At 40.6% G+C, this 24,955-nt stretch overlaps 1 protein-coding gene across 1 annotated transcript; it reads right to left on the minus strand.

The window, feature by feature from the left end:
* Positions 1-14,111: 14,111 nt before the first annotated feature.
* Positions 14,112-15,978, minus strand: LOC125292502. Its single transcript, XM_048239839.1, has 4 exons — positions 15,606-15,978; positions 15,441-15,473; positions 14,677-14,811; positions 14,112-14,533 (listed from the first exon to the last, which is right to left on the minus strand). The coding sequence occupies exons 1-4, from the start codon at positions 15,940-15,942 to the stop codon at positions 14,418-14,420; spliced, it is 621 nt and encodes a 206-aa protein (XP_048095796.1). The 5' UTR covers positions 15,943-15,978; the 3' UTR covers positions 14,112-14,417.
* Positions 15,979-24,955: the final 8,977 nt, after the last annotated feature.

Consider the following 24,955-nt stretch of genomic DNA (forward strand, 5'->3'; position numbering starts at 1 on the left):
CCCATCCCTGGTTGTGGCCTAGTTGATCTCTTGTCCTTTACGTAGGCCGTGTTAACATAGATTGCTTCATCTGCAATGATGAAACAAAAGGTGCTTTTAAGACACAGAATCTGATGAAACACACCGGATTACTATAATCAGTGTAAAATTCTAGTTGTGATTAGAGATAAAACATAAAATAAAATAATAATAGTTATTGGAAGAAACTTGACATACCAGTCTTTCTGCATCTGTAGATAATTCCTGATGATATGCCCACAAGGAAGACCACAGCTGCTGCTACTGAACATGTTATGGTAATGATGACTGTCCAGAGGGAGTTCCCCTCCTCCTTAGCATCTGGGCTCTGAGCTACAGGACATGAGTGAATTCACTGGCAACATTTTCTCAACAGATTTTTGCTAACACTTTACGGTAAGAGTACAGGTACATGAATTATCATGAATTCATGCATGAATTAATTAATGATTTATGTATTACTTAATTCGTTAATATCTCATGAATCATCAGGTTGACATGAGTTCATAGTCTGGCCTTCATGACCTCATATATGAACAACACATCAACTAAAGCATTAAGTACGGTAGGCACATCATTAGGAATTATGATTTATTAAGCATGACCATAAGCAAGATTATTTATTTTTTCTTCCAACAATGTTGTCATCACTGCTCAAATAATCATGATGATCATGCTTGAGAAATGATGATGATGTACCCACCGTACCTAATGCTTTAGTTGATGTGTTGTTCATGCACAAAAACATTTTTAGCGCAAAGTGGCATTAAAATATATATTTAGCTCCATGAGATATAAGTATAAGTATATATACTCTTTTGATCCCGTGAGGGAAATTTGGTGTCTGCATTTATCCCAATCCGTGAATTACACTCAGCACACAGTGAACACACAGTGAGGTGAAGCACACACTAATCCCGGCGCAGTGAGCTGCCTGCTACAACAGCGGCGCTCGGGGAGCAGTGAGGGGTTAGGTGCCTTGCTCAAGGGCACTTCAGCCATTCCCACTGGTCGGGGCTCGAACCGGCAACCCTCCGGTTACAGGTCCGGAGTGCTAACCAGTGGGCCATGGCTGCCCACTAAATGTGATAAATAAGATATGATTAAAGTATTAAGTATGTTGGATTCTCTGGTTGTTGCGTTGTGTTTTAGTTCTAATGTCTGTATTGAAGATGGTCAATAAAGCTAGACGTCGGGATCAGGATCGGCGATTAGATGATGATTTATTGTAGATGGTTCAACAATGAATAACAGCACACAAGATAAGTCTCAAACAGTAAAACTGTGCATAGTCTAATAGTTGTGGTTGTTATTAGAAGCGGCTGCTGAGCCTTCCGACAGAAGATGCTCCTCGGGTCGCTTCCTCGATCCGTCTCCGTGTCAAAACCTAAGACAAAGCCTGTTATACTAAAACATACAAACGTCAATCATGCCAACGTGGCAGGTGCCAACCCGTGTACAAAACCCGGCCCTGGCCAGATGGAGATACTAGCCCGAATAGGCAGACATGCTGTCTCCCTCGGCCCATGTTATCACCGATGTTCCCCGGATGTTCATAAACATTGGCCTGTATGACCTTCCTGCTGGTACACAGGCCTAAGGCACAGTTATGTACAATAATATGGACCTCTCCCTGTTGTATACTACACACAGAAGTAACATATGAACACATCAGAATACAGTGAGAATACCCCAGAATTCTACAAGTATTAGGACATTAAAGTATGTCTTACTAGATGTAGAGTTCTTCTCCATAGTCCCCAAGCCTTTGGGTAACAATAAAAACACATACTAAATTTCTCTATAACCATAATACAATAGACACACAAATACACCCGTATAACAGAATACAGCTTTCAGAGTCAAATTTGTGAGGTCAAAGGTAACTCAACTGATATTGTGTGGTAGCCTGGCTAGCGCCACCACTTCTCAATGAGACGTGGTCTGGGAACCAAACGTTCATTTTCTCGTATTTGAAAAAAAATGCCCAGATCCGTTTATTGGGTGCCACGGATGTCTATCAAATGTGTCTGTGCATAGCTCATCATCGTCTTGCTTTCCCCCTGTTCTGTGATTGGTTCCCTATCTCAGGCGAAAATTTGCTCCATGGTCTCCAGGCTGCCTTAGCAGCGTGAATCAAATCGCGCACAAGGCAGCATGGGAACACCCAGGCTAATTGTGTGGCTGAAATTGCAGGTTGACTGTATTCTCTTTAATGGTTCCATTCAATGGGATAATGCTACAGATGTAATCTCCTGCATCCTGAGATCGGGCATCTTCAAGTACCAGGGACCCATTCCCTGTGATCTGGAATCTGCTGTCCAGAATGTGAATGTCTCCTGAGTTGGTAAGCATGGCCAGCAGTCGGGTTTTGAAATGCCACTGAATTTCCAGCTCAATGGTTGTATTCACTGGGAAAATAACATTTGCCCCTTCGAACACGGTGATGGCCTTGACAGAAGAGATAAATGATGGTGCTATGTACAGCAAATCTTTTGAGATTAGATATGTTTTCAAGAAAATCTATTATTGTATTAAACAATCTTATTTTAGTATGTGTTGCATTGTTTACACTGAGCTCATATTCTATTCCTAATGCAGTTGTGAGCATTGTGAGTATTGGTCTCCTGTTTTTATGCCCCTGTGGTAGTGTACTAGCAAGGCATGTGTGCATTGTACTGTATTGTACTGTACAGGAACCATTTCTAACTGTCTCACTGAATTGCATTATGCACACTCAATTCTCACTGGAATCTGCTAGACAACAAGTACTAAAACATGATTAGTTCATAGATTTCACATGTAAAATACATTTTATACAACCCCACCCCCACCTTGCCTGTTCATAATTCTGAGAAATTCTTGAATTGTGTACATGTGTGCGTGTACGTGTTTATGTGTGCGTGTGTGTGTGTGTGTGTGTGTGTGTGTGTGTGTGTGTGTGCGTGTGTGTGTCCATGAATGCGTACATATGTATACTGTGTGTGTATGTGTCATACGTATGATTACTGTGAATGTATGTGTGTGTGTGTGTGAATCTGTTTATGCACATATGTGCATATGTGTAGCAGGTAGACCTTCTCTGCCTGCTATTTCCAATAGCACCTGCCAGTACTAATGAAGGGGGCGGGGCATGGGCAATTAATTAATCTGGCACCAGTGGAGCGCTACTTAAGAGGGGCAGCAGCCAAAAGCAATGTAGACTCCACTGATGTAGCCCCTGTCTGCTACCGTCAGGTATGCTGTCTCCCCAATAAACATTTGTGGTTGTATGTTATGTATATTGTGGTGCGTTCTTTGTTTAATCTTCTGTGTTCTGTTCTTTTAGGCAGCACAGTCATGCTGATGGGGAACATGGGTCGTGCTGCTGTCTTGTCTTGTTTTTGCTTTGGTTATTTTATGTTTGGTTTTTGTGTTGCCTGTCTTGTCCTTCTGTTTGTAACTTTTATGTTTATTTAGTAGGGAGGTGGCTCTGAGGGGGGCTACTCTTAGCAAACGTGTGGTTTTGTGTATTGCTTATCGCTTTGCAGTGTGCCTTTGCTGTGTAACAGGTGAGCTTTTCTTAATGCTTGCAATATTTGCAAAATATTTGTGTGGACGTCCATAGTAGCCACCCTCAGATCCCCACTGCCCAACCCTTTGTCTTTAATAAATATTGTTTTTCTGGAATTCATGTCTCCACCGTGTAGTTACGAACCTGAAAGCGGTACAAGCTCTTAAAGATTCCCTGACTCATTAGGCTTTAGGGTGGCGTAGTCAGGCTACTGTGATTGGCCCCTTGGCCCTTCCTAAGTATTACCCTGTTACATATGGAATGGGTTAACATGACCCCTGGAGGGATGCATTCAGAGGGTGTCCTAATGATCCTACACTTTCAATTTTGTGCAGTTTTCACCATGTCAGCCAGAGATATTGTGATTACAACACCTAATGTTTTGCTTTTTAATTTTTAACTAGGTGGCGCTATACATGAATTGAGTGGTAATGGGATGGGTTGACATGGCCCCTTAAGACCAACATACAAAAAAAGGTGGTCCTCCTAGGTCCTACGCTTCTCGAGATATTCACAGAAAACTGTGTCCGGCCACCTACAGGCCAGTTGGTGTACAGTAACATAAATTAATTTATTGTATGGCCCCCCATGAACGGAATTCCACGAAACTTGGCGTGCATTCAGAGGGTGTCATACTGATCCTACAGTTCCAATTTCGTGCAGTTTTGACCATGTTAGGTCACAGATACCTGCAATTTTAACACCTCATTTTTACTTTTTTGTTTAACTAGGTGGCGCTATACATGAAATGAGTGGTTATGGGATGGGTTGACATGGCCCCTTAAGATCATACAAAAAAAGGTGGTCCTCCTAAACCCTACGGTTCTCGAGATATTCACAGAAAACTGTGTCTGCCCTGCCCTCCTTTCGGGGGTCCAGTCCAGCGGGGGACAGATCAAAACGAAAAACAATGGTTCCATGCTATCCCTGTGGGGCTACTAAGTTTTGTGTACCCCGGTGTTTCAGTGTCCCAGGAATCCTTGACGGAAATTTGGCCATGCGAAAAAGAAAAAAAAAATCTGACTAAACCTACAGTATATGACCGCCGCTTCACTGCGTGGTGGTCATAATAAAACACGGAAGAAAGAAAACACTTAAGAAGTTTGCAGACTTTCAAGAATCTATACACATGCCACACACACCATCTTAAAGTGAGGCTGCTGTGACTCTGCTGCATTAATCTATCATTTAACAAGAATATTTTAGCTACTGTTTGCTTATTCACCCATTAAACAACCCACGGCACAAGTTCATGTTCATAAAACAGGAAGTTAACAAGACAGAATCTAACACAGGGCCGTAGTCACCATAGACCCCCCAATATTCAGATGTGACCAAAATGTCCCCCCCAATATTCGGACATAGAAAAATAATAAATAAAGAAAAAAACGCTATACAGTAGGCTACAGGAAACCAACAAGTCCCACCATCTGAATCAATCAAACGTAAATAACGCACAAATTAGTGAGCTATTGATGGTTTCAGAGAGAGTAGCCTACACTGTGAGTGGTTTGTCCAGGTGTTTTTTCGTTTTTCGTTAGAGGCGTGCGCTATCAAAAGCCTCCTGCACCCTACTGCGGTGCGGGCTGTCAACAATATCGCAAAAGATACCGGTACAATTTTCACAAAACTTGTTGGAAAGGTGTAGCACTGTCTAAGGAAACCCCATTCATTTTTGAAGCTGATCAGACTCAAAGGGAACTTTGAAGCATTTTCCATTTGTAGCCTATTTTCTCGCTATGATAGCAAAAGTAAAACGTAGTGTCCTTTTATTTGAATTTGTGCGTGCCTGTGTCATTCATTTCTTTCACATGTCTTACAACATAAATAATGCATTCATATGCTAGTAGTAATGTCAGAAATGAACCGGTTTATAAGCCTCTTAGAAATGGTTGTTGCATGTCCGAGTCACAGCACAGGCCGTGAACACTTCTGGAAACTGTTTGAGACACTCGTCAGGCTCACCCAATGGCTTAACCTCTATTTTAACCACAGGAGGCGGTGCTGGCGCCCCCTCTGGCCAAACACAATGACCCGCAATATTGTTTCCAACAATGATGTCCACACCATCTATGGGCAAAGATGGACGAACAGCAATGGTGACCTCCCCATTAACAAACCCAGAGTACAAGCAGATCTTATGCAATGGCACTGAAAAAGCCCAATACCACGGATTAACACAACACTCCCTGTATCTGAAACAGATGAAAAAGGCAGATCAGACTGGCTAATGAAAGACTTTGAAGCCCCTGTGTCGCGGAGAATTTTCACTGGAGTCCTCTGAGCATTGCCAGGGAGACAAAACCATCAGAAATAAATGGACTGTAATCAACATCTGATACACTTGTACATCTCCACTGGTACATTTGTCATGTTACATTTAGATGCGCCCTCAATCGCGCATCCATGCAGAAAAGTTGAAAGCACAAAAGTTGAAAAACTTTTACAATGGCGGTGATAGCCTACAGTTAATGTGAATCGCGGACAATAACCAAAGAAAGGATTTCCACCTCCATTCACCAAATAAAGGTTGTGTTTCTACATGTTAACAAAAAGTAATTTCTGTCAGAAACCAGCCTATAATGCATAGGGTAACTTGAGGTGAGTCTGACAGAAGAGGGACCTGTCTTAGTAGCCTATCTTGAATCCCATCCCTTTCAAACTACCTTAAAATTGTGCGATTAGCCACCAGAATAATAAAATCAAAATACAAAATATGATTGGGCTATAGGTCCAAACCTATGAGTAAGCATTCAGTGTAATATAGATGTTATCAAAGATCCTCTAGTTTGTATTTTCTTTTAAAATATATATTTAGGAGAAAAATGGAGTCATACCACATAAACCGTCATACCACAGGTCTATGTCCAGGGATGGATTATTGAATGGACCTACTGGGCCCAAGAGCTCAGGGGGCCCTGAAGCCTAAGACTGTGTGAAGTTGCTTCTCCGCCCTTCTCTTCTATTTCCACAAAACTTACAAGTCGTCATAATATAAAGGGTCTTTTTTTTTTTAATCTTCCAGGGGAGTATTCTACTGCACTTTTTACCCCCATTAATGCACAAATAGGCTGACACCAGACATAATTTCACTGCATTTCTTACTTCCAGTAACTATATGCATGTGACAATAAACTTCCTTGTATCCTTGTATCCTTGTATCCTTGTATGCCCTCGGGCCCCCCTATCTTAACTGGGGAGGGTTTTTTTGCATCTATGCCCAGGGGTTCATAATCCATCCAGGCCTATGTCCGTCAAAAGTTTGGTGTATCGTAATTGACTTAACTAATGACTTGTTTGTGATTTTAATAATATTTTTGCATGGCAGGAAATGTATTGAAATTCTGTTATTGAAATTCAGACCGCACCACAGATTTGGTCCCCCCCAATGTTGATATCATGGCTACGGCCTTGATCTAACAGACACTCACCTGAAATCCAGACAAACAGCGAACACAACAGGGTGAACCTCTGATGCCACCCCACCCTGAAAAGCCACATGCCTGCTCCGTTTTGTGAATGTGGATGGTCGCACAGAGCTAAAAATGAATCCATAAAGGCTTGTAGTGAATGTAAGAAAGCATAGAGAGTTTGTTCTCTCTGACGCTATACTCGGGAAGACTGTGCTGTTGTGATGGTCAGACCACATCACTGAGGGCCACTGAAAGAAGGTGTCAACATCTGACACTTGCAGTTTGCAGTAGACATGCATAACACCTCCCCACCACCCACACTTTGTAGCTAGAGAGATAGACTCTGGATCACAATAAATCGTTGTAAGTGAGACTAATATGGACCTGAACTACAGTTAGTAAAATTCAATGGATAGATTTTTTTTATTTCAGTACAGTCTTTGTAAGATATCAAAATAAAATTGTCTGTAGAAACAAGTGCTGAGGCTTAAGCACATGTTCATTTGATTTGGGAGCTAGGCCTCCTGTTTTTGTGAAGATGTATCCATTATCTTTGGCCTGATTATTAGAAACATTTACACAGAAGCAATTGTCCAAGCAATGATGTTAAAGGTACACTATGCAAGATTTTTACCTTAAAATAACCTTTTCGAAGCCAGTTTGATGGTAAACGAATTTAAAGGGGTAATAGGGGAATCGTTCAACTAGCATAGCTATACAGCATAGATGAAGCAACCCGCTACCGAGAAACTAGCCATGCAACTTCAAGAACGGCGGCCCACGAAATGTCGCAAGAATTGTGAAACATTACCTTGTCAGTAGATATAGCACTTTGGAGTTTTTGCCTGTTGTTAATCCTTCACTTTCACAACAAAATAATTTTATGTAGAAACACTTAACTTGACAGTATCGACATAAGAGTGACATAACACTGTCATCGACATATGACACTGTCATGACACATGAACCCTAACCATAACCCTAACCCCAATCCTAATCTCTAACCCTAATCCTAACCCTTACTCTTACTGTGACGTCCACAAAAAGGTTACCTTTGTTTTGTGAATTGTAATTTACTTTAAATATATTTTTCTGTGAATACAAGGTAATGTTCTATTTTGAAGTAACAAGGGTTGCTGAAAATACATGTAAAATGTATGCATTTAAAAAGGGTGATTTCCTTTGTAAAATGGACTTGTCGTACTAGTTCCATACCAGCAGGGGGCAGACCTGCAGTAGCGATTTCCCTGTGCGTTGTTTGAAAATTCTCATAACTCCAGAGACTTCGAACGTATCAAGAAGCTGTTGCCCTGTCTCATCCTTCTTTCCTGATTTTCAGGTTGGTAAAGTGTTACACAACACTAAAATAGTATGAAACCATGTTAGAATGTTAGCTAACTACTCTGGCCAAGTAGTTTTGTGATAAGAAGGTGGTTTTGTCTATGTTTGATATCCTGAAACGGAAATGCTAATTCTAAACGATTGGAGCTAGCAAAGGACGTTGATGCATTCACTTTAATAGTATGGATTACTATCGTATGGCAATAACGTGTTCTCCCACTTTGTTCATTAATATAAATATGTGCCTTGTGGTTAATGTTCATGCGGCTCGCGCATGAAGCCTTTTGTTAAGCCAACGTGCAAATGTGTATGTGAGTTTATGTTAAGATGGTTAGTAGTTAATGTGGCCATTACACGTATGAAGTTAACTGAACATGAAGTTGTCAATAGTGGCTCTGAGCATTTGATTCAGGGAAGTGTTAAATTTGTACTTTCATGACATGTATCGTCACATCCTGATCTTAAAAGCCAATGAATGTATTTAGATTTGCTATTGGGTTAATTAGAACATGATTTATGTATTTGATATTAAGCACAATGTAAAAGAGAGAGACAAAGGAATAAGAACATGTGTTTAATACTGTATAGAATATATTGCTATGGGATTTTGTATTAAAATTGCAGTTGGAACTCATTCTAATGTGAACATGGATTTAACAGATGATTAATGAAACAAATGCACTTACTGAAAGAAAATGTGAAATAAAGATAACTCCAGAGACTTCGAACGTATCAAGAAGCTGTTGCCCTGTCTCATCCTTCTTTCCTGATTTTCAGGAGCTACTATCTGCTAGCACGGTACCCGTTACATTACCCTAAACCTAAACCTAACCCTAATCCTAATCCTAATTGTCATTGTCACTTTTTTGTCACTCTTATGTCGATACTGTCAAGTACTGTCGAGTGTAACCAAATTTTCAATGTGTACAGGGGGGACAAGTCACGAGAAGTTTGCTATTTACAATAGTAGAGTAAAATATATCAAAAGTTGACTTTTTGCCAAAAATACCTAAACCTGCATAGTATACCTTTAATGTAACAAAATAAAATACACACACTATGAGGTGATAGACAGCAGACATGCTGTTTTAAATCCAAATAATGTCATTTACATGATACATTCTCAGAGAAAGCAGGAGCAGTGAAAAACATGTAATTACCGTTTCCTGTAAAATGCAGCAGCTATTGAGGGGCTGCATATACTGTAACAGAGGTGTGACAGAAGGTGTGAAATTACAACTGAGTCTGAAAATAGTGTGGCCAAACCAACTGTGGCCATATTTAAAGAGATACACAAGAGCATCAGCGAGAATGCTGGTTGGAGTTTTGTGCACTGTGCAGTATGACAAAGTGGGCATTGAGATATTCAGAGATATTTTTGTTTGGTTGTTAGTTGATTGATAGCACAAAGAATGTTAATGGATATTGGTTCCCTCAACCAGTTTCCCTATTAGGTCTCATAAGGGGTTTCTGCAAATCATTCAGAAAATACGAATCGAGGTAGAAGAGACAAGTGAGCATGGACGTTGTCATCTCAAACATGAATTTAGCAATTGAGGGTGCATGTCTGAGTCGACTCCCAAAGGCTCACTCATACTGGAATATAGTGTGGGCCACGTGCTAGACACAGTGGAGGCTGAAGGGTCATGTAGGAAGGCAGGAAGGCAATGTGTGATGGCATGCAAGGCTGTTGTTTACACATTAGAGTATCGTCACCGTCCTTGTAAACTGATGAACTGTAGTCATTTTAGTAGAGGACGATGTCAAGTTGAGGTTTTATTACATCATAGGAAAAGTAGCCCAGAAATTATGCAATTCTCCAAAACATAGCTAGAACAGGAAAAGTAGCTAGATGCACATAAACTACAAATGCTATACAAGCTAAAAGACCAAAACAGTTCTGATTAAATCAGTGCACTGGCCAAGCAGCCCAGTAGAATTGTTGTGTGCTTCTAAGAGTCTATTTCAAGGATCAAGAGCAGAACAAAACCTTTGCTTTTCATTTGGAAACTGGCTGTAGACTATGTCCTCTGGCACATTTCTCTAAGCTGACAGATCCACACCTCTCTGCCTTCTCTCCCTCACGCAAGCTCTGTCTAACATAGTGTTCATGGGCTTTGGAAAAACCTTTTTCCCAGTGAAAACATCATCATTCCACATCATTCTCGTCACGTAATGTGGGACTTAAAGGTCGGAAACTGGGGCTAGATTTTGCTAACAGAGTTGCCCAGTTAGGGGCTCGTCATCACTTTTGTCTTCACGTTGTAGTTCGTTTGTAGTCCATGTGGCCTTTCATGTCCAACAGTTTTAATGTGAACTTGGGAATTTCCCATTTTTGTCACTTGAAAGCTGCATATCTTTCTTTCACAAGCGTCTTACACTATATTTTAAGCAAATACAGTTGTTTATTTAGGATTAGTGAGTGTATTTTTTAACCTCTGTTGTGGCATCCGTGTTTGTCACACATTCCGACGGCAAAGCACATAAACTCTTGCTGTGGGAAAAACAAAGTAGCCACGGGGGCGGTCCTTGCCCTTCCCAAGTGCCATGAATGCACCATGACACCAGCCTTTACCAGTCATGCAAAAAGGTGTTCAGGTGGTCCCCAATAAATAGCACAATTTAGTGAGTGTTTATGTGCTATAGGTAGGGGAATTACCAACATCTGATACTTAAAATTAGCACATTAACAAAACGTCACTTAAATTGGACATGGATGCAATGTGTCTTTGTGGAAATGTTAAGGGATATCATTGCAAGGGATATCAGGGCAGCTGTGGCCTACTGGTTAGGTGTTAAGGCTTGTAACCGAAGGGTTGCTGGTTCGATCCCCGACCCAGTAGGAAAAATATGTGGGCATAGCTAGATGGAAGTGGCTGAGCACAGCTCTCCCATGCCCACATCCACGGCTGCAGTTCCCTTGAGCAAGGCACCTAAGCCCTCTCTGCTCCCCGAGTGCCGCTGTTGTAGCAGGCACCTCACTGCTCCGGGTTAGTGTGTGCTCACCTCACTGTGTGTTCACTGTGTGCTCTGTGTGTATCACTAATTCACAGAAGGCATAAATGGCATAAATGCAGACACCAAATTCCTTGTAAGTATACTTAGCCTACTAACCTGATTTACATTTTATACATTTACATATAACCTAATCTTTGACTACTATTTTAAAACTGGCTGAAGTGTGTATTTTATTACGTTTTGACAGTTTATTCTGACTGTCTTTTTTTAAGATGATGCAGACTTTACATGGAGCTGAACTTCAATAGAAAAGGGCCTTCCCTATGGACACAAATAGAATAGGGCCTTCCCAACAAAAATCAGTGTTATCAAGTTATTATTATTATTTTAAATGTCCGCCTTTCAACTATTTTTTATTCCTATTGTGTAGTATCCTTTCTAAGGGAAAGGAGGGTATAAACTCAGCCCCGACACGTAACTCTAGAGCGTGGTCTGCTATTTATTGTAGCAAATTGAAAGATACGCTGGATGTACAGTAATCAGTTTAACACTTATTTTGAGATCACAGAAAATGCCTGAGGGAATGGGACTAAGGGCCACGGAGAGCTCACTATAGAAGGCAATGTGATGTCAATGTTAATCCATGGTATTAAGTATTATTTTAGTGTAGGGCTTACATTACATATCTACCACAAACTGTTATGTAAACTAGAACAGAAAAGATAAACATGTAAATGCACGGTAGCACAGAACGGATAGCTTTTGTGACAGAAAAAGTTTTGCATCTACAATATCCTAAGCGATTTTGATTAGAAATGTAGTCCATCTTCTAGGCTATTGTTCTACAAGAAGATGAAACTGAAATGTCCCTTTAGTCATTTCAAATTTTTTTGTGTTCACAGGACACTAAACGTAGACAATTGGATATCTTGTCAAACACCAGTCAACATACCTCCTGCTTGTGCTCCTACTCTCTCACAAACAGCAAAGGCGGAATGCGGGCTGGACGCTTCAGGCAGGGAAGTGAATTGAGCAGTCCCATAGGTCTACTAGACAATAGCTGGATCAAGCATCAGTGGGACCAACTGACACATATGTCAATAGCCCCTCTTAGTGGACACTTGATTCCAGTGATCTAATAATGCATAACAAGTATAGGGTAGCCTACCTATAATTGGACCCTCATCCTAGACATACATATGACACCGAAAGACACAAAAACTGACAAGAAAAATCCTTTGACAAGAATCAGAGATCCAAATTTTCATGAGAATCGGGGTCTTCTTCGCCCTGTCGGGACTTATTTTCCGATAATGACCGGCGGACAATAACCTACATTATCCCTTACGTACTAGTCTATAGCTTTGACCATAAGTTAAACAGTCCTAAATACTCTCTTAAAAGTAGTTAGGCCTACAAGTTTTACATGACAGTGTGTTTTAGTTTTATTTAATCCATATAAGAATTACTGACATTTTAAATCAACAGTCAATTACTGTATGTCATAATCTGATGCTCCTCCCTTTCATAAGATAAGATAAGATGAGCCTTTAATGTATCTTCATAGAGAAATTTGTCTTGGGCATCGAAATAGTGTGGTTACACAAATTACATTGACATAGAAGCGTACATTAACACAGAAGGTGAGCTAACACCAATAGCACAGAGACATAAAAACATAAAAACATTGATATAGGCTAACCTCACATCGACACACACACAGTCACCCCACACACACACACACACACGCACACAGTCACAATCCCCTTTCCTTTTCTCACATCCCCATGCTCCTGGATTGGCAGGAAATGTGTAGGCTATACTGTAGCTCAGGCCGAGCCACTATGCTTGTTTCCTCATTTACAGAGCCAGGACTGTGTAGGCTACCAACTTCTTTTTTGAGCACAGTCACAGCATGGCCTACTTCCTTCAGCTGCAGGATGGTAAGGAGTGATTTGCTTGGGATCACCAGACCATTCACTCCATGAACGAAACTAAAGTCATCCCTTCTGGTCACTGATTGGTCTGCCAAAGATGGTGGCTAAACGAGGAGAGTGGCCAGACTAGTATCTCAGTGAAAAGAAAAATGAGCTAAGAAGTTAGATAGATAGATAGATAGATAGATAGATACTTTATTGATCCCCAGGGGAAATTCAAGTTGGCATACGTCAGGCTAGTAATTTGATTCAAATTTGACAAAAAAGGGTATTGGATTGTGGACCTAACCTTTAAATCAATTTACAGATGACATTTGGAGGTCATGTGTTCCTTCATTCATTTATTTAACAGGGACCGTATAACCACTGTATAACCAAGCCAGATCATAGCCTAGAGGTTCATTTATATCTGTAGTCCCTGAGCTGAATAGGGGTTTTCCCCCTTTAAAAGTGTGCTTGCTCATGTGGAGTTCATGGGTGCATTGAACTTGGCTTGATCCAAGGATTCCAAGAGTAAGCCTACTTCATTTTTGAAAATCAGGCATACGGGTAAAAAAAAAACCAAATACATGAAAATACACAGTGAGGGGGACAGATGTACGCATGTCACAAGACAGACATGAAATATAACACATTTACACATATTACTAAAACTACAATACATAATGGGCATTACACTGATAAAACAGAATGTTGTCTAACAGGAATACCGTTCCACTGACTGGATAGTTTTACTGAGAAAGCAATTTGATCAAAGGGCTGAGTATATGAACAGACCTGAGCAGTCCCCTCTAGTTTATGATTTTGTGATCCTTGTGTAATTGTTTACATTTATTCAAGCTAGAGTGTAGCACTGTAGCTGCCTGGCTGCTCTAGCTGTTGGCTACTTGTTTTTTTTCCATGCCGACAGTACTCAGTGACTTTGAGAAACAGAGATCAATGTGAGAAATGTCCAGAATTCTCCTTTAGTGGTGCAAGAGTATTAATATGGCAATATAATGGGGGCGGGTGACATTGTCAGGGTTCCAGCCTTTTCTGGTTAGAGCCAGGCCGATAAGAACTCAAGCACAAGTCAAAATCCATCCAGTTAATTCATGCTCACAGTCTCTCAAAAGAAGTCCCGGAAAGGGACTGAGGCAACAGCACCAGTGTTTGCAAAAGTTCTAATTTAGCAACAGCCTTTCTGCTGTTAAAGAGCTAGTCTAAAATCTTCAACCCAGCGGCAACTCTGGAAGGCTCTTGCAGTAGGTGGGGTTGTGGCCTAGTTGACCTCTTGTCCTTTACGTAGGCCGTGTTAACATAAATTGCTTCATCTACAATGATGAAACAAAAGATGCTTTTAATACACAAGATATGGTAAAACACACCGGATTACTATAATCAGTGTAAAACTGTAGTTGTGGTTAGAGATAATATATATAAGATATATAATATTATTAGATTAAACATGACACACCAGTCTTTCTGCATCTGTAGATAATTCCTGATGATATGCCCACAAGGAAGACCACAGCTGCTGCTACTGAACATGTTATGGTAATGATGACTGTCCAGAAGGAGTTCCCCTCCTCCTTAGCATCTGGGCTCTGAGCTACAGGACATGAGTGAATTCACTGACAACATTTTCTCAAAAGATTTTTGGTAACATGAATTATCATGAATTCATGCATGAATTAATTCCTGATTTATGTATTTCCTTAATATCTCATGAATCATCAGGAGTTTACATGAGTACATACATGAACAACACATCATGAATACATGAACAACACATAAACTAAACCATTAAGTATGGTGGGAACATCATTATGATTTATGATTTATTAAGAATGATGATGATGATTTCTTTTTCTGCCAAAAATGTGGTCATCACTGCTCAAATTCAACTTTAGTTGAGGGGCCACAGACATGATGAACTCAATTTACCTTAATTTCATGTAATCATGATGATCATGAAATCATAATGATGTACCCACCGTACCTAATGAGTGCATGTGTTGATCAGGAATGAAGCAAGAAATGAAGTAATGCATGAATTAATTAATTAATTTTACTTTTAATCATTTGACAGACACTTGACAGACACTGTCCAAAGCTAGCAAAGAGAATTGAGGTAGAACAAAAAAAAACATTTTGAGAGAAGTGGCATTAAAAATATATTCAGCTCCATGAGATATGAGTGATAGCTACAGAAGGTAAGAGTATTAAAGTATGTCTTACTGGATGTAGAGTTCTTCTCCATAGTCCCCAAGCCTTTGGGTAACAATAAAAACACATACTAAATTTCTCTATAACAATAATAGAATCAATAGACAAACAAATACACCCGAATATCACAGAATACAGCTTTCAGAGTCAAATTTGTGAGGTCAAAGGCAACTCAACTGATATTGTGTGGCTGAAATTGCAGGTTGACTGTATTCTTTTGAACGGTTCCATTCGAAAGGATAATGCTACAGATGTAATCTCCTGCATCCTGAGATCGGGCACCTTCAAGTACCAGGGACCCATTCCCTGTGATCTGGAATCTGCTGTCCAGAATGTGAATGCCTCCTGAGTTGGCAAGCATGGCCAGCAGTCGGGTATTCTGATGAAGACTGAAACTCCACTGAATTATGCTGTCCAGGTCAATGGTTGTATTCACTGGGAAAAGAACATTTGCCCCTTCGAACACGGTGATGGCCTTGACAGAAGAGATAAATGATGCTGCTATGTACAGCATATTTTGAGATTAGATAAATTATGTTCCTAGCCTGGAAAATCCAGACCCTGGTAATCTAGAAAGATTAAGGGTCTGGCCACGAACAATGTAATGGCTCGAGGGGCGGCAACAAACACGCATTTAAAAATCTCACTGCACGCAATTGGATAACACTAGACCATGTTTACTCTAAAGGATTTCGGACTTCAACGCAATCGGATAACACTACGACCAATGTGTACTGTCCTCCAACGTTGCAGCGCTGTCTTCATCAGCTTAGCTGGTTCCCCGGAATGCAAGGGGAAAAAGTAACGTGCGTCATTGCTCTTTGCCAGAGTGTCTCGCAGAGACAATTCCATTGTGCTCTCGCGAGAACTCTGGAATTCCAGGGTATTATGTTTCCAAGAAATCCATTACTGCATAAAAAACATCTTTTTTAGGTGTTGCATTATTTACACTGCACTCATATTCTATTTCATTTCAATTGTGAGCATTGGTCTTCTGTTTGATTTAGAAATGTAATGCAATGAAATGTAATGCAACTGTCCAAACACAACTACTCTCAACTACTACAACTACTTTCAGTTACATATGTACTGTACATACTGGGCCCTATCTTGGCGATCAGAAATGCAGCGCAAAGCACTGATGCAAAGTTTACTCTTATCTTACACCCAGTCAGTGACAGATTTTTCGCCATGCGCTGCACTTTTATTAAACAATGCGCCCAGGGGTGTGGCAATTAACGACATATGGTGTGGTCAGGTGCATGATCTAAAAATTGCTATCTGGCGCATGATCTAAAAATTGCATTATGCCTCTGTCCAAGAAAAACCTGGTCTATAACGAAAGGGCCATATGAAGTACAGCTGAAGACGTACTGTCACGAGATGTAAGCAGCAACTCCTCTGCAGGATAAATGTCCTTAGGTTTTTTATTCAGTCATTCGAACAGTATTGGGATAAGTGTTGTTTTTGTCAGGCTATGTTTTCAATGATAACCCCTTGTCAGTCAATAATGAAAGTAATTAACTGTGTATAACTGTTTTGTCGTTGACTATGGCACCACAGTGACTACTATTGCCTATGAATCCAAATAATAGACAAGTGCAGATGCGTGTAGCCTATATTCAGTTACAGTAGTAACAAACAGGTTTTAGTTAAGCATGGTTTATTGGAATACCTGTACGTCTCACATGCAAGCAGATTCCATCAAATGTGTCGGTGACCATCAAAATACCAATGTGCTGTTTGAAGTCGCACTGCTTGCTCTTAAAGGGAATGATAGATGTCATTCTCATTAGCAGGATATTACACCAAAAACACACCCATGACTGATTAAGAAACAAGAACAACTTTTTTGCGCCAAGCTCCTGAAGTTTGACAACCAAACAACCCCAAATGTGGACTAGACACACCCATAAATGTATTTCAGCTTTTCGCGACTGACCGTGCGTTTCTGATTGGCCAGATAGGGCCCACAGTGCGCATTGTTATATTAGTGTTTTTATGCCCCTTAATAGCAGGGCATGTGTTGAGCATTCAAAAAATGTCTGTCTAGGAGCGCTTCCTGGACTCAAATTTGTTTGTTTGAGGTGCTCTTTGGATGGGAAAATGTAGATTAGAGAAAAACAGGAGATTCCAAGGCACTCTCAATTGTCAAAGGTTAAAAAGCCTTTATTTTGTTGGCTTGGTTACATTTAAACCTTTAAAAAAACTCTGACGCGTTTCGGCAAACAAGCCTTCATCAGGGAGTCAAACATGTGTTGAGCATATTTGATACTCTAAGTGGCAAAGCCATGTTAAAATAGCCTACACAGTGATGTCATATTAAAACGTGCATGCTTGCGTGCACTGGGATGTTATTGTGGGCATGAGCGGGAATAAACGGTCAGTGTGAGATCCTAGAGACACTTTGGTGATTGGCAAGATAGGGCCCACAGTGCGCATTGTTATATTAGTGTTTTTATGCCCCTTAATAGCAGGGCATGTGTTGAGCATTCAAAAAATGTCTGTCTAGGAGTGCTTCCTGGACTCAAATTTGTTTGTTTGAGGTGCTCTTTGGATGGGAAAATGTAGATGAGAGAAACCTAGACCAAGGAGACACTTTGGTGACTGTAATAACGCACTAGACTGCTGCAGAAACGTCTAACACTACAGCATGCATGCATCGTACTGTACAGGAAACATTTCCTTCAGAGATGTGGGTGACACACATACCACACAGTTGACGGAGGTCATTGTACACATGTCCCAGGTGCAGAACAAATAAATTGTCAATAAATACTTAAACAGTCTGCACACTTCTTGATTTTTTTTCTTAAAGTGAGACTGTCTTGACTTGCCACATTGATCTATCATTTAACAAGATTATGGTAGCTACTGTTTGCTTCTTCACCCATTAAACAACCCACAGCACAAATTCATGTTCATAAAACAGGAAGTTAATAAGTCAGAATCTAAGACTAACTAAGACAGACTCACCTAAAATCCAGACAAACAGCGAACACAACAGGGTGAACCTCTGATGCCACCCCACCCTGAAAAACCACATGCCTGCTCTGTTTTGTGAATGTGGATGGTCGCACAGAGCTAAAAATGAATCCATAAAGGCTTGTAGTGAATGTAAGAAAGCATAGAGAGTTGGTTTTCTGCCACGCTATACTCAGGAAGACTGTGCTGCTTGATGGTCAGACCACATCACTGAGGGCCACTGAAAGAAGGTGTCAACGTTGGTTTGCAGCTGACACACAAAACACTTCCCCACCTGTTGCCTGTTGTTAATCTTTCACCTCCACAACAAAACCATTTTCATTGTGTTCAGGGGGGACAAGTCACGAGCAGTTTGGTATTTATAGCAGCAGAGTAAAATAAAAAATATATTGCAACTCTAGAGGGAGCTCTACAGTGGCCAAAAATACCTAAACCTGCATAGTGTACCATAGAAAGCAGGGTAGCCACAAGACTCGATGCAGGCAAAATCTTCAGACAAACACGTTTATTGACTTACAGACTGACTTACAGACTTACTTACAGACAGACAGATTCCAACAAGATGAGAGAGACGGTCCGACAGATAACAAAGGCAGGCACAAAACTTAAATACAAGACAAATTACAGGCAAGGAGGACATAACAGGACACAGGTGACAATCAAACAGGAGGGCAGGAAGTCCAAATAAGGCAAGGGGTGGGGACATGCAGATAGAACAGGAAAATGGAGACATTAAGCACATGGCAAAAGGGAAACGAGACACAAACACAAGGTAATACACAGAATGGCCACTAGGGTGGCATAAACACATTCATCCTGACACATAACCATGATGCATTAGTTGCAGAGTGGACACAGAACACACTCGCCACACTTCTGGTGTGAATGAGGCGTTTTCTTCACCCGTTTTCTTCTTCATATGTAAATATGGTCTTTAGTTAATGTTAAGATAGTCCACTAAGTTGTGTATTTCCTAGAAATAGTGCATGTATATAGCTCTGGGTCACTGTTTTCATGTCAGCTATAGCAGGGGTCCCCAACCTTTTATGTACCATGGACCGGTTTGATTCCCATTTTTTTTTCACGGACCGGGGGTCGGGGGTTCCATGTGTTCCATATGTGTTGTGCATGCATTACTTGAAAAGAACTAGCTCCAGTTAACAGTGAAGGTAACGAACTCTTAAAAATGTGAAAAACGTGAACTTGAAGAAGTGAAAATTGAACAATATGAACTATGAACAACTTGAAGCTACATCTATCAAGTGTGAACATGCTTCACAAAATATGGGAACAAATGGAACTAAACGTGCATTACTGAATAATATAATCAGTGGGAGCCCTGTGCTTGTTTCCCTGCAACAAGAAGGTTCCATCAGGGGTGATGGAAGACAGTGACAACCTCAGTGTGTTTGAAATGTCCAGTCGATTGCTAATTTGGTCTTAGTTGCAGTCATTGCAGAAAACCCGGCCTCGCATAGATACGTGGTGGGAAATGGTAGCAACGTTTTCAGCGCTTTTACGGCTATCTCGGGATATTCTGCTTTGGTTTTGATCCAAAAACCCACCAGAGAGGTTTCCTCATACACATTCTTAAGACCACCGTCATTTGCAATTTCGATCAACTGCTCTTCCTCCTGCGCTGACAAGTTATGACTATTCGGGATATTGATAAATGGGTTGCAGACCCACTCATTGGTTTGCCGTGGATCTTTGGAGGATGGTAAGTAGCCTAACGCTCAAACTCATTTGAAAGCGCAACAAGGTGATCAGCACCAGCTGAGAGAAAGGGCCCTGCCTCAGTCTCTCCCAAAACCCCCACTACTGTTTGGAACATATCAAATACACCCCGTCCCCATTCGTCCCCACAAATCAAGCTTGGCTTTAAATGCAGTGACTTTATCTGCCAGTTTAAAGACAGTCGTCATTCTCCCCTGGAGTGACAGGTTGAGGTAATTAAGCAACCCGAATATGCCACACAGGTAAGCGAGTTTTGGCACCTAGTCCTCATCACTAAAATGTGCAGCTGTGACTTTTTTTCTGCAAGAAATCTCTGCAGCGGCTCTCGAACACTCTGACCAGTGACCTGCTAAAGATGCTTGTTTTTTGTTGCTCATTCTAGCAGTTTAGCTAATTTTGTGTGACACTACCATTCGCCAAGAACTGATCAAGTGAAGTGAGCTGACCTGAGGCTGCGCAGCGCTGAAGGCAATATGTAAAAGTGTTGAAGGCGGGACAGACAGACGTAAGAAAATAGACCTTGCAAAATGCAAACATGCGTGCAATCAAACAACTGCATATAGGCCTATGCCATGTAAAAACGTGACATTATTGCGAATTAAATTGAGTTTAGTTTGCATGCATTTTTTTTAAACTCATGTCATAGGCTACGGCCCGGTTAGGAATGTCCCACGGCCCGGTACTGGGCCGCGGCCCGGTGGTTGGGGACCGCTGAGCTATAGGATACTGTGTAAGAATCCAATACTGTCTTTATAGCCTGACTAATAGACCTACGGTAGGGCCAATTGATTCTCTCTCCTGTAGGCCAGAGTGAGGGATTTGAATTCACAGTAATTCTGGCTGCTATTGGTAGCCAATGAATAGTAACTATATACCTTTCACACCAGGTACAGTAGTAATATTCATACATAACACTGGGGAGTCATAATTGGCATACATCTCATAGTTGTCATAAATGTCATGTTTAGCAAGAATGCAGAGCATTTGGATAATTATATTACATTGGGCCCTATCTTGACAGTCTAAAATGCATGGTCACTGGCGAAAAGCTTCTTTAAATTAAGTGGGCTGTCCAGTCCACATTGGGAGTGTTTTCGTTATCAAACGTCGGGCAGATGGCGCAACAAGGCATTCCTAGGTCATGGGTACTGTATGTTTAGGGTGTAAAATCATATCATTTAAACTATGGGGCGCCAAATGTAACATGCCTTATTTCGTGGACAGAATCACTTTCGTGTGACGAAATACATATATTCATTACGAAACCATGTTACATCGTAACGCCTTTTGTCCACGGAATGCACAAATTGGTTTGCATTGTGTCCACGAAACACTGAAGAGAGCACATCATTTCGCGGGACGAAATTGACTGGTGGCCTTTTCCTTTCGTGGACATAATGCTGAATGCAGTATTCACTGTCGTAGACGAAATGTTTGGTCAAAAGTAATTCTGTCTACGTAAATACGGAATGCACCTACACGCACCATTCTGTGCATCCTTTTTCAATTTCGTCCACAGAAGTTGTGTTGTGCTACAGAAGGCATTCCGTTCACGCAATAGTAACTTAACAACTTACGAAATGCATTCAGTGACATATGCTTTCATCCTGTGGACGAAATGCATAAAAGAATCACAAAATCAGTTTTGTGACCTGCTACAATACATTTCGTGAGTCAGCAGTTTACGGAATTAATTATGTGTCAGGATAATTTAATTACGTGGACGAAATGCATAAAAGAATCACGAAATCAGTTTTGTGACCTGCTACAATACATTTCGTGAGTCAGCAGTTTACGAAATTAATTATGTGTCACGATAATTTCACTACGTGGACGAAATGCATAACAGAATCACGAAATCAGTTTTGTGACCTGCTGCAATACATTTCGTGAGTCAGCAGTTTACGGAATGAATTAGGCTATGTTGCAAGATAATTTCATTACGTGGACGAAATGCATAACAGAATCACGAAATCAGTTTTGTGACATGCTGCAATACATTTTGTGAGTCAGCAGTTTACGGAATGAATTATGTGTCACGATAATTTCATGGACGAAATGCATAATAGAATCACGAAATCAGTTTTGTGACCTGCTAAAATACATTTCGTGAGTCAGCAATTTGCGCCTCCCATTAGTCAGAGCTCCGTGAAACAAAGGAAAGCCCTTTATTTGGACGGGCAAGTAGGCATAGCGATAAGGCCTATTATGCGCGCACTCCAGTGAGACGATACTGTATAAACTAGGCCTACTGTTAGGCCTACAACAAGTCGCGATTTATTAGGCTATCCAATCGCTATACTGTTTTCATTAACATTACAGGAATCCACTTCATTCATTGTTTTAAATATCGTTGCTTAGCCCACGAGTTTGTCAGTTTCACTTGCACAGACACGGATAGACTTTGAATGAGCACTCACAGCCTACCATTACCACCTCGGCTAATATTATGCCTCTATATTTGATGAATTAAGAAGTAGGCCTATGCATTGATCTGGGAAACATTTAGTTTATTTTTCTTTCGGTCCACGGTTCCAGCAGTTGTGCCGCAAAATTAACAGACAGAAGCACCGGGCATAGACCTAATCTAGCCTAATTTCGTGGTCCAGTGGACCAGCAATCTAGGCTACTCATCGAAGAGGCTCATAGTTTGAAGATCATAGAGCATAGATAATTCAGAGAAAGCCTATGCAGTTGCTTTTCGCGGACCTAGGCTAGGTCCAGCACGGCCTGGCACCGGTTCGCGGATTGCCAATCACACTGCCCGTGTAAAGCCTCTGAATGCAGCCAGCTGTCCCGTTTACCACGGACTTAAGCTGCCACCTCGTGGCGAAAAGTTGCAATACATTCGCAGCTCTGTGAATAACGGGAGGCACGAGTGCCACTTCTAAATGGGACCCACTGGCTAATTCATTCCGCAAACTGCTGACTCACGAAATGTATTTTAGCAGGTTACAAAACTGATTTTGTGATTCTCTTATGCATTTCGTCCACGTAATAAAATTATCGTGACACATAATTCATTCCGTAAACTGCTGACTCATTTAAAATGAATTGTAGCAGGTCACAAAGCTGATTTCGTGATTCTGTTATGCATTTAGATCCACGTAATGAAATTATCCTGACACATAATTCATTTCGTAAACTGCTGACTCACGAAATGTATTGTAGCAGGTCACAAAACTGATTTTGTGATTCTTTTATGCATTTCGTCCACAGGATGAAAGCATATGTCACTGAATGCATTTCGTAAGTTGTTAAGTTACTATTGCGTGGACGGAATGCCTTCTGTAACACAACACAATAATTCTGTGGACGAAATTGAAATAGGATGCACAGAATGATGCGTGTAGGTGCATTCGTATTTATGTAGACAGAATTACTTTTGACCAAACATTTAGGCTTCTCGACAGTGATACTGCATTCAGCATTATGTCCACGAAAGGAAAAAGGCCACCAGTCAATTTCATCCACCTAAAATGATGTGCTCTCTTCAGTGTTTCGTGGACACAATGCAAACCAATTTGTGCATTCCGTGGACAAAAGGTGTTACGATGTAACATGGTTTCGTAATGAATATGTATTTCGTCACACGAAAGTCATTCTGTCCACGAAATAAGGCATGTTACACATGTTACATTTGACATACATATTATACCAATAAGAATAACATCTGTCATTTCCTTTAACAGCGCGCAGCGCAACTTCAAAGAATGCATCGGTATTTTAATAGTCCGTATGGAATAGTTATTCCACTAAACCAGTGGTTCCTAAACTTTTAACAGGCATGTACCCCCTGAGACATTATGATCTTCTGGAGTACCCCCAACACCACCAATTGTTAACAAGTTTTTTTTAAATTGTTTTATTAATATTTATTTTTATCAATTTTGTCGAGAATAGTGGTCATAAACATATGATACAAATCTCATCAATAGTCAACATATGATAGGCCTACAAATGTGCTGAATATAATGATTTTAAATAGATCTGCACCTAATCTCACACACAATCGTCTTGTTGAATGCAGTGATCAGTAACTGGAGATTTAACTCTTGAGAAACGCTGTTTTACCCTCTCGGTCTCCACTCTCGAATATTTTGTTAATGCGGAGAACACCGTGGCAACCGTGGCACTAAACCATGCTTTACTAAAACCTAGCATAGTATAGCCTACACACATTTGCACTCGTCTATTATTTGAACTCATTGGCAAAGTGAAACTAACTTCACTGTGATGTCAACGACAAAACAGTTATACACAGTTAATTACTTTCACTATTGATTGACAATGGGTTACCATTGAAAACGTAGCCTGGAAAAAGCAACACTTACCCCAATAATGTTCGAATGACTGAATAAAAAACGCTTACATCTGGTGACAGTGCATCTTCATCTGTGTTTTTATATTTGCCTCTCCGTCATATGCAAATGATGGTGAATAACTACTCATTGTGAGATGTATTTCATAATATATTTATTCTAATTTCCTGAATTTCCCCTTGGGGATCAATAAAGTATCTATCTATCTATTTATCTATCTATCTATCTAATTATGTTTCCCATTGTAATCATGTAATTTGTAATGTTTTTTTGGATGTGTGCTGGTGTGAGTTCATGGATGATAGAAGGATGGTGCGTTGTGCACCCGCCCATATCACTGTTGACAATGCGCTCTTAAAATAACATATGAACAACTCCCCATGGACTTCTGACCAGGTTTCTCTTGGTCTCTTGGCGTAATGTGTTTTAGGTATTGTACGATAGCGATTTTTAGACAATAAAGCGTAAAGCAGACAGTCAGAG

Source organism: Alosa alosa, chromosome 3 (genome assembly GCF_017589495.1).
Source record: "Alosa alosa isolate M-15738 ecotype Scorff River chromosome 3, AALO_Geno_1.1, whole genome shotgun sequence".
Taxonomy (NCBI): domain Eukaryota; kingdom Metazoa; phylum Chordata; class Actinopteri; order Clupeiformes; family Clupeidae; genus Alosa; species Alosa alosa.

What these genes read in the sequence shown, in the direction of transcription:
- LOC125292502 (XM_048239839.1), bottom strand. Translation starts at nt 15,942, where the DNA reads ATGCTGTACATAGCAGCATCATTTATCTCTTCTGTCAAGGCCATCACC. An exon ending in ATTTCAGCCACACAATATCA is followed by an intron (nt 15,474 to 15,605) that starts GTTGAGTTGCCT and finishes TGTTACCCAAAG; the next exon opens with GCTTGGGGACTATGGAGAAG. An exon ending in GGAGAAGAACTCTACATCCA is followed by an intron (nt 14,812 to 15,440) that starts GTAAGACATACT and finishes CATGTCCTGTAG; the next exon opens with CTCAGAGCCCAGATGCTAAG.